This window comes from Apodemus sylvaticus, chromosome X (genome assembly GCF_947179515.1).
Source record: "Apodemus sylvaticus chromosome X, mApoSyl1.1, whole genome shotgun sequence".
NCBI classification, from domain to species: Eukaryota; Metazoa; Chordata; class Mammalia; order Rodentia; family Muridae; genus Apodemus; species Apodemus sylvaticus.
In genome coordinates this window covers 91,862,000-91,879,049 of record NC_067495.1, presented here as the reverse complement: position 1 = coordinate 91,879,049, position 17,050 = coordinate 91,862,000, and the positions used below count along the sequence as shown (strand labels likewise).

Below are 17,050 nucleotides of genomic sequence, written 5' to 3'. Positions count from 1 at the left end.
TTTGAGCACATTTGGACTGACAGAGATCCTAAATGTGTTTGGTGAGGACATCAAAATGACAGGATATCCTCTGGGTGTCTTAATATCATCCCTAAAAGACAAGAGACTAACTTCTCCCTGACCTGACCCTTGAGCTCTACAGACCATTCAGAGCCAGGATCCTGCTCTTCCTAAAATGATTGAGAGCTGCAACCTTTTGTGGGGGGGGGTGACTGGGAAGCTAGGAAATGGCCTAGCCTTGCCCCACACCTGCCTCGCCCATAGACTGTGTTACTTGACCAAAATTATACCAGGCAGGGGAACATAAAACATACGTGCAGGGCACACAGGGCAACAAGCCAAGAATATCTCTCCTGCATTTGTTCTGTTCAAGAAGAGTTCCGAAAACAAGCCAAAAAATCAGAATTTCATTATAGCCACATCATGACAAATATTATTTTGCATAAAGCACCCTACCCCATTAGCAGCACTGTGTCATCAGAATTAAAGGCACCACTCCTGAAGAGCAGAGCTGCAGAGTACCATTGATTATCTCCCAAGGGGAAACAGACAGAAGTGTGAGGGGAGGAGAGATGGAGTGAGGAAGTTAGGGAGAAAGGGAAAGAGGGAAAGGAACAAGAGTAACATGAAGAAAAGGAGCAGACGCCTACCACACTGGGGCTCCTCCTTCCTCCATTCAATGTCCTTTGCAGCTCAACATGGCTTGATCGGAGTGCCGTGTGTGTTCGTTCTATATAATGGAGTTAAGGGACAACTTTGTACTCAAAGCCTCTGTTTTCTCAAGCATCTCGAAGGAGCAATTATTATTTTTTATTTTTTATAAGAAAATTTATAACAGGATGAGTAAATTTTGTGCATCCCTCCCCAGCTGCTAATTGCTTACCTAGTTCTTCCAGGCAGTCCTCTCCAGACTGCATCCGGGCCTTTGTCCTCAGTCTTCGTCTAACCCCTGTCAGGTCTCCCAATTTCTTATTTGCAACCTGGACATTTGCAACTGGCAGAAAGTATTAATTCATTCAAATGGCAATGAGGTATGTGACTATCACACAAACACCTCAAATTCCATTGATCTAAATAGATCTGCCCCCCCCCCCCCGCCCATGCCATAGCAGTTCTTTTTATCTTATTTAGTAGGGACAAGAAAAAAAATCTCACCATTTCCTATCATCTTGTCCTTTATAGTGCTATCAAATGAGTTCCTATGCATGAATGACTTAGTAGTGTTATGGTCCAACTTGAAGACAAGCAGTCCCTGGTCCTACTCCAGACATCAGAGTACATATGTGAAAACCTGGAGCCCAACGTAGAACATAACTAGACAGAAGACTGCAACATTTCCTGGTTTCACATGCAAAGTAGGATAGCTTCCTCTCCCAATAAGAAAAATAGCACGAAGGCTGGAGAGATCATGACTGAGATGACAGTTTTAGTCCTGGAACACCTGAGAAAGTATTTCCATACTTTCCTTGCAGTAATAACAGAACTCTACACAGTAATCACTTAATAAATGTTAACCTTTATTATTATTATTATTTATTAAATGACACTGAAACATAGGAGAATGCCCCAGCAAAACAAAAGTCAACCAAAACCCATCAAAACTACATTTTGGGTACTTAAAGGTACTCACATTTCTTAAGCAACTGCTGCAATATGCCAGAATAATGTAGATACTTTGCAGAAATTCTCTCATTTAAACCTCATAATCAGCCTTATCAGCATCATCCTCTATCATTCTTAGGAGGAAACTTCAAACCACCTCATTTTGGGCCTAAATGTTTTCCACTCAGTACACATTCAAATGAATCACCTGCTGCCCTCCATGACTTTCCTTTTTCCAAAACTTTCCTAAAAGAATTAACATTAACTTTGATAAACAAGAAAACATAGATGAATAATAAGTACAAAAAGTAAGTATCACTCATTATCTTTAATCCAAATATAACTCTTAGTACTTACTAGGTATATATAATTCCATAGATTTTAGTGTCTTTTTAAACATGATTTAACTTCCCCAATATGTTATCATATTCTGAATACTGCTATCTAACTTACCTTGCTCACTTAACAATGTGTGATATCTTTTTCTAGCAATACTGAGTTCCATCAGCATATTTCTCACACAGCATGGACATTCTTTATTTAGTCAACTCAGTGTGTCAGACACTGAAGTTGTTCCCTATGTACTACTTTAAGAGAGTGCTGACAAGATCGGCCTTGCACATAAGGCTCTTTGGCCAATTACTCAGTTATCCCCTTAGGACACAAGGTTTACATAGTTTAAGGCTTAATGATATGTATTGCCAAATGCCCACCACCAGAGTTGGAAAGGATCCATTTTGCTACAGTCTCTTTGATGACACATTGCGTGAGGAGGACATTTATATTGACCCCCAGTTCTTTCCTAGTTAAAAATACATTCAAGAGGCCTTCTGCAATGGGCTTCACATGGTTTTCTAGATTTATTTAATGCTATTCCCCACACTCTAAGGCTGCTGTTTTGACTACCATAAAGTTCCCTAACTTAATGCCTTTCTCACATCATTTCCCCTTGACTCTGGTCTCACGGAATGCAATTAACTTCTGTACTCATTCAGGGCTCCCTTTCAGTGGCTCTGTCCTCCCTGAAGCTTTAACCCGACTCATTTAGGCAGCAACCAAAGTCTTTGCCTCCTCTTTGTTCTGAAGGCACACATCTGTGAGAATGTATGTTCTAAATAATCTTGAGTTTGGTGGGGAGAGTGTTTTGGGTGTTTTTTTTTTATTATTTGTATGTTTCTTGTCTCTCTACAACTAGATTATAAACCAAAAGACAGGATAGCTTCTTTCTTCTTCTGTTGTTTCTTTCCAGCATTAACACAAAATTTTATTGAAGATGCACAAATAAAATCAATGCAAATGACAGAAAGGAGCCTACTTAAGATGAATTGGTTCGTTGTCACTTATGGGGAAGGAACAGTAAAAATGTTTCGATGTGGGCAGCAAGATAAAATGCAACATGTTTCAGGACAAGTAATGATATACATTCATTAAACTTAAACCTGAAGACAAACTTGGTTAAATATCAGCATTGATGATACAGTATGATATTCATCATTCAAAATTGGCAGCTGAAAGGGTTCCTTTGCCATATAAACAACGTGGAGAAAAAGAATAGTTTACAAGGTGTGTTGCTGCCACACTACAAAGTCACCAAGTTACTCCTGACTCTTTGGGAACATTCGTTCAGTCAGTTTGGCCACAAACTTTCCAACCTTAACTCGCACCTGGAAATCATGGTGGCTTTCGATTCCCAGAACTTTATCAGCACACACTTGAAATTCTTTTAAAAAGAAGAAAAGGGAACCCTCACTAAAGTGATTCTGAGCAGGCTCATTTTCTTCCCATTTGAAATTGTCATTGATGTTCTCAAAAATGATTAGAAGTTTAAGAATAACCTCTTTGTACTCCTTCTTATTAAAGAGGGAGCCCATCGAGGACGGCACCTGAGCCCTGAGCAGGTCTCTAGTCATGGCTGGATTTTCAGCCAGATTCAAAAGGAGTTTCAGAACCTGAAGTTTGGTTTCTTCATTCCCTGCTGAAAATAAACGAAAAAAGTCTGAAATGGAATTAGCAAGGATGTGCTGATACTCATTAGTAACAGTCATGTTTGTAAGCAATCTGAGTCCAGCCAGCTGCACAGAGGAATTCAATCGGGAGGTGACTGTGTCATCACACACTTGATTCATGTATATCTTAAGCCTGCGTTGATTTTCAGCATTCACGCTCAAGTTATTTAGGACAATTAAAGCCTTTTCTTTAACAATGGGATCTCGTGTATTGAGAATCTTTGCAACAATTGGGAGACCACCCAAATCTCGAATAATATCTCTATTAAATGCATAAGCAGCATTATTACCCAGAGCAATTAAAGCTGCTTCAAGAATATAAGGCTTTTCAGACATCTCAACCAAACAAAGTACTTTTTGTAACTCTTGAGGCGACAAAACAGTATCGTCTGAATTAGGAGAAGCCCTTTTCTGGACAGCTCTTCGAGCCCTGGTGGCCCTGGCTCTTGCCCTGGCTCTAGCTCTGGTCCCTGCTTCAGTGCCAATCCGGGCCCACGGTGGGTACCAAACTATACTCTTGCTCTCGTTACTGTGATCATCATCATCAGACCAGTCATTATACCTGGCCCCAGAACAGTCCCCAGCATCATCCACATCACCAGAGCCACCCTCAGCCATTTTCTCCTTGTTCTGCTTTCTTCCTCGGGTCAATCTGTAAATGCAATAGCAGGCTCCAGCCCCAATCACCAGGCCTGCAGTCACCCAGCCTACTTTCCTGGCGTAGCCCATGCAATCGTCCCTGGCAACAGCAGGGACCAAGAAATAGAGTAGTCACTCAAGATAAGGGAAGAGGGCTTCCGGTCTGAGTGTAGTCCTGCGGAGAGTGATCTTCTTCAAGTCACTTCAAGGCCACAGTAATTGGTTTCAGAGGTAAACCTAGAAATGGGAAAAAAAAAGAGGGTTTGGCTTTCTCTTCTCTTTGTGCTGCTCCATGCAGACAATTGCTCAGTGGGGCAAAAAAGTAGAAATCGAATACCAGATAGGGAATATAGGTTGTTGACAAAAACCTCTATCTCCCTCATTTCACTCTCCCACTACATACCTCTCCCTCCCCCACCCCACCCCCCAGTTCACTCTTGCCCCTAAGCATAAAGACAATGGCATCCACAAGTATTTCTGGGCTCTCATTCGTCACAGGCTTCTGTTGTACCCCATGGGATAAGCTCCCTTGCACTAACCTCCTTAAATCAGCAGCTTGCCCCTTCTTCCTTTCCTGTGAGTTATGCCACGCCCAACAATCTTTCTGTTCTGCAGAGATACCAGAAGCAATGGAAAAAAAAAAAAGGAGGGCTTGACGCACCCAGTGTATTCTTGATGCTTTCCTAATTTACCATCCAAGGCATCAGATTTTGGTTAAATCTCACTGTGCCATCCAAAACATGCACATGCTGTGACCCCTCCCGAGTCTGAAATGGGTGGATGCAAGGAAGCAAAGTAGGAGTGAGTGAGCCTGGCCCAACCCAAGCTGATTTCCGACCCCTCCCCCATTCCAGGCTGCCCCCACGCCCACACCGACCTCTGCTGATCCAGGGGAAAGTTCCTCCCTTGGTTCAAGCAGTGCCACCTGCTACAGCAGACCTGCAGGATGACAGATGGAAAACATGGACACTAAGTGCTGTTGAGAGAGAAGGATTATGAACAAACTATCTGATAGGTTTTCCTTCTGTCATCCTAACCCCCGCCCCCACCCCCCAGGAGCACACCCACAGAGAGAGAGACAGAAAGAGACAGAGAGGGAGGGAGGGAGGGAGGGAGGGAGGGAAGGGAGAGAGAGAGGGAGAGAGAGGAGAGAGAGAGAGAGAGAGAGAGAGAGAGAGAGAGAGAGAGAGAGAGAGAGAGAGAGAGAGAGAGAACACGCCATTGCTCCACAGTTCGGGGAGTGTGCGAAACACATTTAGACTCATATCTAAACCTAGATTACCGTTTTTAGTTTTCCCTCTTTTCTACCTCCGCCGCTCCTAGGGTTCCCAGAAGATCTTACCCTCAACTCGACCTTCACCGATCTGGATAATTTCCTTCCTCTTCTCTTGCCTGGCGTTGTACAGCAACCTATGGAAAGACTGGCCACCCGGGAGAGGCTTGGACCCACTAGCCACAGAGCCATGGTAAGGAAAACACGGCCACAAGCAGAAAGACGGGAAACATCCGCTACTGAGTGCTTGGTGGACGGACCAGTCCCCAGAGAACGAAACTCTTTCCTAATTCGGAGGCCTGGTTGTTAAAGGTTTCCCGCCAGATAGCTGGCTCAGGGTCCGGCTGACACATCACATTGTACCCCACCACGCAGGATCCAATGTCCAGTTTTTCCCATCCAGAAGAGTCCTGGTGGACCAGGGGCCAACACCCAGGCCACTGCTCCCTTTCCGGATTGAGGGCCTCAGCTCCCAGCAGATTCCCATCACCGGGTTTCTGGACGCCTGCCCAAACACCCCTCTACTCACTGTTTTGCAGCATCGAAATGGGCTGCAGGCGGGACATATATCTTGGAAAGAGGGCAGCAAGTGGGAGAGACGACGGCGGCGGCTCCGGACCCGCGACGGCCTCCGCCCTCTACCCTCCACCACCCCCACTTTATGGAATATCCCAGGCACTGACCTGCAGGGATCTGGGACAATTTCTTTTCCGCCTCCTTCTTTTCTCCGCTGCAGGCCCGCCCGCCCTCAGGGTAATAGGGAGCTGGTACTCAGACGGGAACAACGACCAGGACAAGAAGGACTTCTGCACACGTCAGCTCTTGATCACGTGAGAGCGACGTAATCCACCAACTCGGATCCCCACTTTCCCCTCCCACCAGCAGTGCGGCAGAAGAGGACCCGCCCCCCTCTTTTCCCTCCCCCATACTAGGCCTTGTTACTCTTTCTTCTTTGCGGCTTATCCCATCTTCCTCTAATCTTGCTTCCCTTCCTTCAATTACCAAAACAGGACAGCATCCTCCCCTGGGGCTACGGGTCACTTGTACTTTTTTTTTAATTGACTCTTTCTTCTCTAGACTCCTGGGATAGCTGCTTCTCCCTCTCCCTCCCCTCCTCCCAGCTATGAATATCTACCATTTCCTCTGAAATATCGTCCTAGACCTGAAATGAGTAAGTCACCAAGAAAGTAAACTTGGAAGGAGACTGTATCTTTTTCTTTCAAGATACTTTTTTATTTTTGCCGTGGCTTCCCCTGCTCACAGCCTGCATTCTATTTCTGAGGGAGAAAATACAGTAACGATATTTCCGTGGGGGGAGGAATAAGGACAGAGGTGGGAGATCACTGTTGGATGGTGGTCTCTAATAGTCCCACGTTTCTCACTTGTTGGAAAGTGTTACCCACTTTCCTCATAGGAATCTTAATGTCTTCTGTGGCCTATCACATAACACAGCTGAATGAACATAACACACTGTGAATGAACTTAATCAGCCATCCTGAGAATATGTAAACCTTCTGACTAAGCAACAGGCACTGAAGGGCACAAGTTAACCAGGAGGAGGTTTGGTCTCTCCAAAGCCAGGAACAGGAAAGATTCAGGGGAAATCAAGTGTGTGTGATAAAAAAAAAAGGTACACATGCTGCTACACAAGTAATATACAAAGAACATTATGAAATACACTAGGGTACAAAGAGAGAACAGCATCTGCAAATGAAATAGTATTACAGGAGCACAAAGACCAAGGCAAACTTGACTGAACTCAGCATCTAGCAATTAGTGGGAAACCAGCACACTGATTAGCTTGATGGGCACAATAATTCCCTTGCAATTTTAACTTTCAAAAACAGAAAAAGGAATAAAGTAATTACATTCTCTCATTGTTTAAGTTAGACAGGTTTGTTTTCAGACACTGGCTGCCACACACGGTTAACTTAATGCGTAGTACAAAAACAAATAACATAAGACAAAGTGCCATGCAGCCTTCCAAAACATGAGCTTTTCCGTGAGGAATTTCCTAGTAGTTTAGATACAAGGTAGAACTTTCAAAATCCACAGAAAACATGAGAGTACGTCCATAGTCCAGAGAGCTTGGAAACAAGCTAATCCCCAGGAAATTTTATGTCAGTGTGGCTTCTATAAAGCAGAATTGAGACACGATTTCAAACGTAGTAAAATGAACCAAATCAACTATCTGTCTCTGCATTTATAGGACAGGTGTAACAAATAGACATTCACGTGCAAAAAGGGACATCAGAGGAAACTGTTGATCGGTCTGACCCAAGCACTGGCTGGAAGAGAGGAAATTCTGACTAAGGTGAATGGAACATTCCATCCTTACAAATTCATCCCCGTAATGTATGAAAATACTTCAGACTTCCTCAGCTCAAAGTCACTTCTTAAGACAAACTAATGTCTTTATTCTGATTCTACGTTTATCAAGCAATCTTCTGAAGTTGTGACATTCCAAGCAGTAGCTGGTCTGCAGGAAGAAACCCCTTCTACTCCCTGACACTTGTATTTCTCAAGATAAATTATTCAGTTGTTAATCCTGTTGAAATGTAACATTCACTGTAGCCTATTTAGCAGGGAGCGAATACAAAGACTGGTCCATTTGAACATTCAGATTTTGATTTATGTGTATCTTTGAATGAGAGTCTATCATGGACAGAGCATCTGCTCGTGGTTTACAGACAAAATCTGAGGTAGATAGTGCAACAACACTCAAGACAGCACCCTGAACTGTGTATGCATCTCTGTGGAACCCTGTCAGGGAAGCCAGGTGGCCTTGGTTCAAAGGACAACGTAGGGCATTACCATTTTATACTGTACCTTTCTAATGATCAGGTGATGTAGAAATTACAACTAAGGCATGTGGTAGTTGGCAGGTTCCCAACATCTCAGTGACAGTAAAACAAAGGTTTATTAATCAAAATAATTAAAGGACACTATACATTAGGGCTAGAAATACAGCTAAGTGTTTAAGAACACTTGTTGTTCTTGCAAAGGACCCAAGTTCGGTTTCTAGTACCCATGTGGGAGTGGCTCACTATTTCTTATACCTTCAGTTCCAGGGATCTGACTTCTTACCTCTACTGCATGTGGAACCATACTATTTGTGGTAACAAATAGTAACCTATACATGTACATAAATAGAAGCTAAAGTAAAAAAATTCAAAGTAAATTACCATTTCAAACAATTTACATTTCATAATAAAGAAAGGCAGTAAATTTCACAATTAGCATATTCTGCATTTCCCTAGCAAAAACGTGGGTGCTTTACCCAAAACACATCAGCTCGAGCGCTAAAATTTTAATCTGGAGATGAAAGGAAGGAAGGAAGAGAGAGGGGGAAAGGGAGGAAGGGAGGGAACTAGGGAGGGAGGAAAGAAAGAAACCTTGAAAATGGGTGTGAAACAATCATCTCTCAGTCTCTCCTACCTGACCCCTAGAGCCCTGAAAGTTGACCTTACTCTTTAGCATTTGTTTTTTATGATAACCAGACTTGGATAAGCTGCTTGCAGTAAGACAACCTTAACTAAGATACAGTACCACAACAGGTAACACAGCATCAAAAGTACTCTAGCTTTTCCAATGTCAACCTCCTCTTTTGTCTCCCTCCATAATGTATAGTGTTACCAACCAATGGTCCATTTTTATTTTTGGGTACTTTACAAGTCATGTGTTATGTGTGGCCAGCAAAAAGTTTCCTTGGGAAATAACTTGACTGGCTTCGCTTTGTTTTTACAGGCTCTGAAAACATTACACAAATTTGTATGGGGACTTGCTTAAGCATTTCTCTTTTTTCACTTTTAAGATGGTGTATCAAATGTCTAATAGATCCTTTTTAAAGGATCTGTGAGTGCCTATAATGGAGAACAAAGTGGCTTTTGAGTCATAGCTCTTGTGTTTGTTGGTAAGAACTATGAATTAAAGTGACAAGGACATAAAATAGCTAAGAAGGTTAATGCTCCTGGGATTTAAGAAATTTTAGATAGGGAGTGGATTAAAACTAGAAAATCACGATAAACAGAGAGGATGTTGGTCCGTTTCTTCTGTGCTATATACTGAAATGACTAGATGATATACCAAGGGGGGTGGGTGGAGATTTTGTAGCTAGGAGGAGAGGTAGACATGAAGCTTTTGTCCTTGAAACTGGACAAAATGTTGTGAAAAATGAATTCACATTGCAGAATCACCTTCATTTACCAGGCTTTGACTATTTCTTTGCTCTTTCTGATGGATATATCCCAAATAACAAGAGTGTCTTGTGTAAGCTCATAGCAGCCAAAAGCTGAAAGCACAGTTGAACCAGAGTAGTCTGTTCATAAGTTTTCAAGGGCAGAATTCAATTACCTGAGAAAACTAAATAATCATTAAAAAGCAGCATAAGAGCCCCGTGGCCGAACCAAAGAAAGTAGAGGAGATGACAAAAAAAGTGGGCTATAATATTGGAATGTGAGTCTAGTGCTTGGGAATACCAGAGAGCAATGATATGCTCTCAGTTACTGATATTTGCCAACAAAGCATTATGGACTCCCTGGCTCATCTCCTGCAAGGGCCTCCTCCACAGAGGCCCTCCACAGGGAAAGCTTCTGGCTGCAGTGTCAAATTTCAACATTCTAAGAAAGAGGCAGCCTGGGGGTCTATATTTAGAGTATGACTCCCAGCAGTGAACAGGTGGTGCCTGGGCACTTACTCCTGCATATTTTGTTCCTGAGTTCTGAGGAGTTTGTAAGGGAGGTACAAAGAAGTTATGAAAAAGGTCTTTCTCTCCTGGGGGCTGACTACTTGGGATCCTGGACTTCGTCCTAGCTATGAGAGGGGAAAGAAACTCTTGTCACCAGTGTCCTTATAATTGACAGTCATCCAAAGTCCCTCGTTCCCATTGTTAATAGAAAATGCTGAATACTAACCATTCACGTAGTGATATAGTACATGAATGGCAGAAGTCTTATGGTGACATGAAATCGCCACCTATTAACTAGAACTCTCATCAATGGGATAACAGAGAGTTCTCAAATTATTTGAGTTCAGGTTGGCTTATAGGCTGCCTTGTGGAGCTCCAGAATAGAATTTAAATCCCTTTGCATAGAAAGCAGACAATCTGTGATGTCACTAATTTGTAAAGTCTAAAACCTAAGTTGAGGACTGAATAAAATCTGTCGTTTGGGTGAATCTGAATGTCATGATTGAACCTTGGACAAGATCTCAATCATCTAACACCTGTGAGTTCCCTCTGGCTAAAGAAAGGGGCAAATATATGGCTCACTCATTTAAAATGACCAAAAGTTGAACACTGACCTCACTACAGATCTATTTATGGTTCTTTCATCAATCATATTGAAAGTATACTGGTTTTGTTTGGGAGGATATGTCTCAAAACTGTAAGATGATATTTTAAAGCTGCTATCTAGAAGAAAATATTTTCAACGTTGGACAAATTAACTTTGCCAAATCAATGTGCTGTTGCCAGTAACTGGAAAATCTGACATTTTTAAACATACATTTTAAAAGGTTGGAATTTGTTTATATTTCCAAGTGGAAATAGCTTTATTTTGACTTATGATTACAAAATAATAGTCTATCAACTAGGACAGATGAAATAAAACATAATTGGATTTAAAGTGTTAATGAAAATTTCTCTCCTATCTCTGTTTCCTTTTATGACCCCTCTCTCCAATTCTGCTGCAGAGACTGAAAATAAAGAGGGATGGAAATTAAAGAAAGGGATGCAGGATTTGAACACCAACGAATAGAATAGACATTTCCCCCAGGAAGAAAGTGTGAGTGCACAGTAATTAGGGAAAGTCAAACTCAAAACTTATAGAGAAACCGTAATTTCTGGTTTCTGATATTGTTGTAGAGAAAAAGATTAACAGGGCCCCAAGTATTAGGGGAGGTACGGAGCCTACTGGCGCCTGCCGCACTGCTTGTGGGAGTGGAAATTGGGGGCTAGAGCTCACTGGTGACGTGGCTGTCACGTGACCAAGAGCCGCCTAGAGCCGAAGTCCTGTTAGTCGCCTCTGACTGGGTACCAACCCCCTATTACTCTGCAGGCGCGTGAAGGAGAAGGAAACTCGCTGGGATCGTGCAGGTCGGTGGAAGCTGCTTGGAAGGCGATGGGGGTGGGAGCGGGCCAAGAGCATCTCACATCCAAGTTTGGCAAATATGGGCTATGTCCCTTTCTCACCTACTTTTTGAATACCTAGCCCTGGACCCGCATCCCACCCTCGGTTCGTTTAGTAGGGGGAAGTGGCAGGATTCAGGTTTGGGGTGAGGTGGATGAACGGCGGCTGCACCAAATACAGCAAAGAAAGGACCCTCATGCAGGCACCACGTCCCGGATGCTGGTCAGTCCACCAAGCACTCGGTGCCGTCCGTCCCCTCTCTGTTATAGGTGTCCGCTGGAGCCTAGGCTAGAGAAAAAGCAGGACGCCTTGGTTGGAACCTTGCTGCAGGTTTGAAGGTGGGATTCATCCTGAACCTAAAGGTAGGAGATGAGGGGGGCTGGGATCTTTGCGGGTCAGGTCCAGTCGCCCTCTCCTGGCCCCTTCTTTCTCCACACCCCCTCCCATTTCGGTGCAGGGAAAGGGGTGTGGCGGCCTTTGCTGGGGAAATGGCGGACGAGGAGGGGGCGGGGAGGCCCTCGTTAGCAAGTCGGAAGGGTGTGAGAAATAATATATTTTACTCAGAAATCCCAAATTCAGAAAAGCACCAATCGGTGTAGTTATATCTGTCCAACTACACTTTCAATTCTCTATTTCTGTCTTACATCGCTTTTCGATGGTCCTTCTGGCAGGCTCGGCCCACCTATCTCCTTGGAGGGAATACAGCAGAAGACACCAGAAGAAAAGAGGAATTCACTTGGCTTTTGTAGAGGTTAGTTAGAAAACATGCAGTGTTTTGCGGGGGGGGGGGGGGGGGGTAGGAGGAGGAGAGAAAGGCCGCGTGTAAGGAAGCCTGCATGAGGGTCAGCTGTTCCTTTGACCTGCCTGCCTATCAAGGCAGAGCCTCACCTACTGTCTGTCTCTGAGAATCCTGGAAGTATAAAAGTAGATCCTGAGGGCAGATATGGAAAGGCAGAAAAGAACAATGAGATCATTCCCTAATAATCCAACTTTCTCAGCAAGAATTCGAACGCCTACCTGTCTGGGCAGGTATGAACCCCATCACAGCTCAGAGCTCTAATGCTATTTCTCTTACTCTTAGATTCACAACAAGAATCACAGAAGCCTAGGAGAGCCTGAAGATTACTAGGCTGTACCATTATTCACACATCCCCTGACCGTTCTCTTCAATCAGGTGAAGAAAGACCCTCTTCTTTCTGGCCACAAGGCTCACCCACCTTTAGGCATGGGTCGGGCCCGGGAAATGGGTTGGATGGCAGCCGGACTGATGATTGGGGCTGGTGCCTGCTACTGCATGTACAAACTGACCATGGGAAGAAGTGAGGGGAACGAGCTGCAGGACGAGGAGGAAGATGAATGGGATGAGGAGCAGGATCTGGATGAAGAGGAGGCAGACATTTGGTTTGATTTCACAGCAATGGCTCGACCCTGGAGTGAGGATGGGAACTGGGATGAACCTGGGGCCCCAGGTGGGACTGAGGACAGACGGTCAGGTGGTGGAAAGGCAAACAGAGCACACCCAATCAAGCGGCCATTCCCTTATGAACATAAAAACGTATGGGGTGAACAGAGCTTTAAATCCTTCAGTTGCATTCTTGACCTGACCAAGTGTGCTTCCAGTCAAAGAAAGAAAATGTCCACGGAGCCCACAAATGCAGGCTTTCCCCTTAGCCACAATGTCAGTAAGCTTCTGGCCAGCCTCTCCGTGGTTGGAAACAGGAGTCCCAGCCCCCAGCCCACTGGGAGGGAGAAGGCTTGGTCTGTCCCTGGAAATCCAAGCTACAGCACCGAAAATCAGGGCCAGATTAAGATGTACCTCGATGAAGTGTGTCCAGAGACAGTGTTGCACTGCTGCAAGTCATTTCTGCAGCAGGCAGGATTAAGTCTGCTAATAAGCATGACAGTCATTAATAACGTGCTTGCCAAGACCGTTTCAGACCTGAGGGTTCCTTTGATATCCGAGGGGAGTGGGTGTGCAGAGGTTCAGGGTTTGGAAGCACTGATGAGCTTGTCTGAAAAGCCAGTGCTGGCGGGGGAAGCGCTGGCTGCCCAGATGCTCTTCTCACTCACGTGCCTCTTTAGCAGAAGTGCAAGCAGAGAGATGCTTGTGGAGGCCATCTCCCCTTAAGTGGCTGTCTCAGCAGTGTGAAACTGAAGCCACCCAGAGCCCCAGGGCAAAGAGGCTGCAGTGGGTGCCACCAAGGATGCAGTCTTAGGCAGTCAGCTCCTCCCTGGGTGAGAGTTCCTCCCAATGTCTAAATGCAGGGCTCCACTCTTACTGGCCGGGCAGGGCTCCCCCAGAGCTGTGGGCAACTTCTGGGTGTTGTAGTCTGCAGGTAAAGCACACTATAACTTGCTCCCTTGCAGCCTTCTCCATGCCATAAAGGGTAAGGGGATCCCCGCGGTCACTAGCTGTGGATAACTGAGAGCAAATCACAGCATCCAGATAAAGGGTAAGGGGATCCCCGCGGCCACTAGCTGTGGCTAGCTAACAGCAAATCACAGCATCAGAGTGAATGTTGTTGTTGCCCGTGGTGATCTCCCTGTCTAAGCGGAACCACTTAGCAGAAATGACACCCACACGAGAGCTTGCGCCCAACACCCTTCTGCTGCTGCTTAGGTTGAAGTAGTCCCCCTCTCCTCTGTCCTACACTAGCTGATGGATGGCTAGCATGTGAATCAAGAAATGCACTCCCTTCCTGTCCATTGTAGTGGCTGACCCTCTTACTCCCCAGACCTTTCCCCTCACCCCCAGTGTGTATCCTCAATAAACTGTGTGCTTTGATTGGCAAGACGATTAAAAAGGGCCGATGGCCTCCTCATTGAGTTTGCGGCCTGCACAGACATGGAGACAAAATGCACCACAGAGCCCAGCTGTCTGGGCCCCCTGCTCCCTGAGGACAGGGCTTGTGCTCTCTGAGGACAGGGTTCCTGCTCCCTGAGGACAGGGCTCCTGCTCCCTGAGGACAGGGCTTGTGCTCTCAGAAGACAGGGCCTCTGCTCTCTGAGGACAGACAGGGCTCTCACCAGGGCTCACAGGAGCAGGGGGTGGGGGGAGGGGGGCAGGAATGTACTGCTGTGCTTAGGAGAAATAAGGATAAAGAGAGGGACTTGGGGGAGAGGGAGGGGGGGTACCATGAACTGTGTCCAGAACTAGAGAGGTCAATACCCTTCCCCACAAGGAGAGTGGGCAGGATGCTGTCACATGCTGGTCGCAGCCTGCCTGCAGAGATCCATGTTCTGCCTCTGACAGCCACACAGCCACCCACGCAAGGGAGGAGGGCCCTATGGATTGAGCCATGCATCCAGGCCTGCCCACCTCATTCTCCCTCACACAGCACTTCCCCTTCCGGGACCTCTCCTGACTCCCCTGAGCTCCTGCCTCACCAAGGCTGGCTGCCCTGCATGCTTGCCACGTGGCAAGCCCTAGATGCCTTCCCAGAGCCATGACAGAGCAGGAGACACACTTGCTTCCCTTGTGAGGGGCTGCTGCTGCTGCTGGTGGTGATGCAGAACAGGTGTCATGTACTGGTTGATGTCCCTGGGGTGCTGTCCTGAGTCACTGTGCCCTGTGCACTGGTGCTCTGTGCACAGAATGCGCTGTCTCCTGCCTGCTTTCCTCCATATGTCTCTCCATAGATTGCATTTCCTCTTCTGTCTCCACACACCATTTGACTTCCATCCCTCCTGCTTGTTGTACCCTGTTCCTGGGTATCCATGGTGACCAGTAAGCTGGGGTGCCTGCCAGACCCCTTGGACCGACTCTGGGAAGTTGTCCAAGCAGGTGTGCATACTGACCGTCTTAGTTCCTGGAAACGGGATGAGACCAGCGTCCTGAGATTATTGCCACAACACACAGCCATCAGGGCTTTGTGCCTCAGGCCGCCTTGGCCAGCTGAGGGACCCAGTCTTGTTTCCCAGCAGCTGCTGGTTGCATGTCCCTGCTTTGAGCCTATAGATATATCCCTTGGCTGGGCAATATACATTCAAGGAGAATTTTGTGTACACGCCTGTATCCTATTGTCCTGGTCCAGCCTGCCTTGCCAGTGCTGTCCTCAGTGACAGCTCATTGCTAGGCCTCTAACCGCAGCACAGAGGCATGGCAGAGGCTCTTGTCCTTGCTCAAGCTTCTGGCCCAAATTAGCATGTGTCTTTCTTCTCCTCTGCACATCACTGACCTCCAAGTTCTGGATCTCATGCCGTGGTCCAGCATCTCCCAGGCACTTGAGGCTTAAGGATTTCAGATGCCTGCTGACTCCAGGAGGGCCTCAGAGGTTTCTAGCACAGCTTCTGTGCAGCTGTGCCCCAGGAAAGCCACCTGGTTCAGAAGCATCTCCCCAGCTTGGTGCTGGTCCACAGCGCCACCTCCTGTTCATTTGCTGGAAGTGTCCTATCATAAACATTGCTAGGATGGGCAAGCAGAGCTTTCCTATCTGCTCCCTCATACCCTGACAAGTAAGTCATAGTGTGGGGCCTAGGTAGGAGACCAGGTTCCGATGGGGCTTCTGATCTGGGGTGGCATGTTGAAGGAGGCATGGAACAAGAGCGCTGGGATGCCCATCGTGTTTGTACAAGATCAAAATGGCTCTGGATAACAACAGGCACCTGCTGCTGGGCTTTCCCACCAGGCACAGTGAACTGGATCATGCCTGAGCTGCCCTCTCTGTAGGTGGTGCCAGAAGGTGCTGTTTCTCCACACTCATTCTGGAGCCCTCTCCTGCCACCTGTTGACCCTGTGGTGAGTGTGCTTTGAGGCTTCTCCACTCCATTCCCTGGAAACACTGGCAGGACTGCAGACATGCTGTTGCCTCAGAGATAAAGCATTGGAGGGGCGGGGCGAGGTGGAAAATATGTGTTTTTGTTATAACCTTCCATAAAAAATGACTTATCCTTGGAGGAAAAAAAGGGCCAGTACAATTAACTACATCTTTTCATCTCTATGTTGATATATAAGTTAGGAAAACTCCCAGTTGATGGCTTATGGATTTTAAGAGTTACTGTTGAGGCCTCAAAAGTTCTGACATATATATACAGGCAATGATTTACTTCCTTTTATATAAGATTGTTGTTTTACTTACTTAAGCTGGGTGATGAAGAATAAGATGGAACAGGGGTACTGGAGGTAAGATTGGAAATCAGGATGCTGCTCTATGTGTTTATCTCAGTCTTCAGAGAATCTGAACATAGAGAAATATATGTGGAATGACCAAATTACAAAACATGCATCAGACACCTCCAGAACATGATATGAACAAGGCTGGGCGACGACAAATCACAGTTCTTTCTGTTGCATTTTAAATTCAAATGCGGTTTTTGTTTAAATAGACAATCCATTTGTTACCCTCTTTAGGGTCAGTGCCTCTACCCTGGCAGCCTTAACAAGCTAGGCTTACCCACCCATC

At 45.8% G+C, this 17,050-nt stretch overlaps 2 protein-coding genes across 4 annotated transcripts; one reads left to right on the top strand and one right to left on the bottom strand.

The window, feature by feature from the left end:
* Window positions 1-1,496: 1,496 nt before the first annotated feature.
* Window positions 1,497-6,362, bottom strand: Armcx3 (armadillo repeat containing X-linked 3). 2 transcript variants are annotated; one of them, XM_052171146.1, is made up of 5 exons: window positions 6,204-6,362; window positions 5,590-5,668; window positions 5,125-5,186; window positions 4,787-4,856; window positions 1,497-4,484 (listed from the first exon to the last, which is right to left on the bottom strand). In XM_052171146.1, exon 5 carries the CDS (start codon window positions 4,335-4,337, stop codon window positions 3,198-3,200), a length of 1,140 nt encoding a protein of 379 aa, XP_052027106.1. In that variant the 5' UTR covers window positions 4,338-4,484; window positions 4,787-4,856; window positions 5,125-5,186; window positions 5,590-5,668; window positions 6,204-6,362; the 3' UTR covers window positions 1,497-3,197. The 2 variants fall into 2 exon arrangements, with proteins under 2 accessions (XP_052027106.1, XP_052027107.1); XM_052171147.1 differs by having other exon boundaries at window positions 4,787-4,851.
* Window positions 6,363-11,525: 5,163 nt separating this feature from the next.
* On the top strand, window positions 11,526-14,446 carry LOC127675468 (protein ARMCX6-like). Of its 2 annotated transcripts, XR_007975481.1 has the most exons (5): window positions 11,526-11,614; window positions 11,918-12,010; window positions 12,320-12,399; window positions 12,730-13,883; window positions 14,016-14,446. XR_007975481.1 is itself a non-coding variant. In XM_052171576.1 (4 exons), the coding sequence occupies exon 4, from the start codon at window positions 12,874-12,876 to the stop codon at window positions 13,774-13,776; it is 903 nt and encodes a 300-aa protein (XP_052027536.1). In that variant the 5' UTR covers window positions 11,526-11,614; window positions 11,918-12,010; window positions 12,320-12,399; window positions 12,730-12,873; the 3' UTR covers window positions 13,777-14,446. The 2 variants fall into 2 exon arrangements, 1 of the variants encoding a protein (XP_052027536.1); XM_052171576.1 differs by having other exon boundaries at window positions 12,730-14,446.
* Window positions 14,447-17,050: the final 2,604 nt, after the last annotated feature.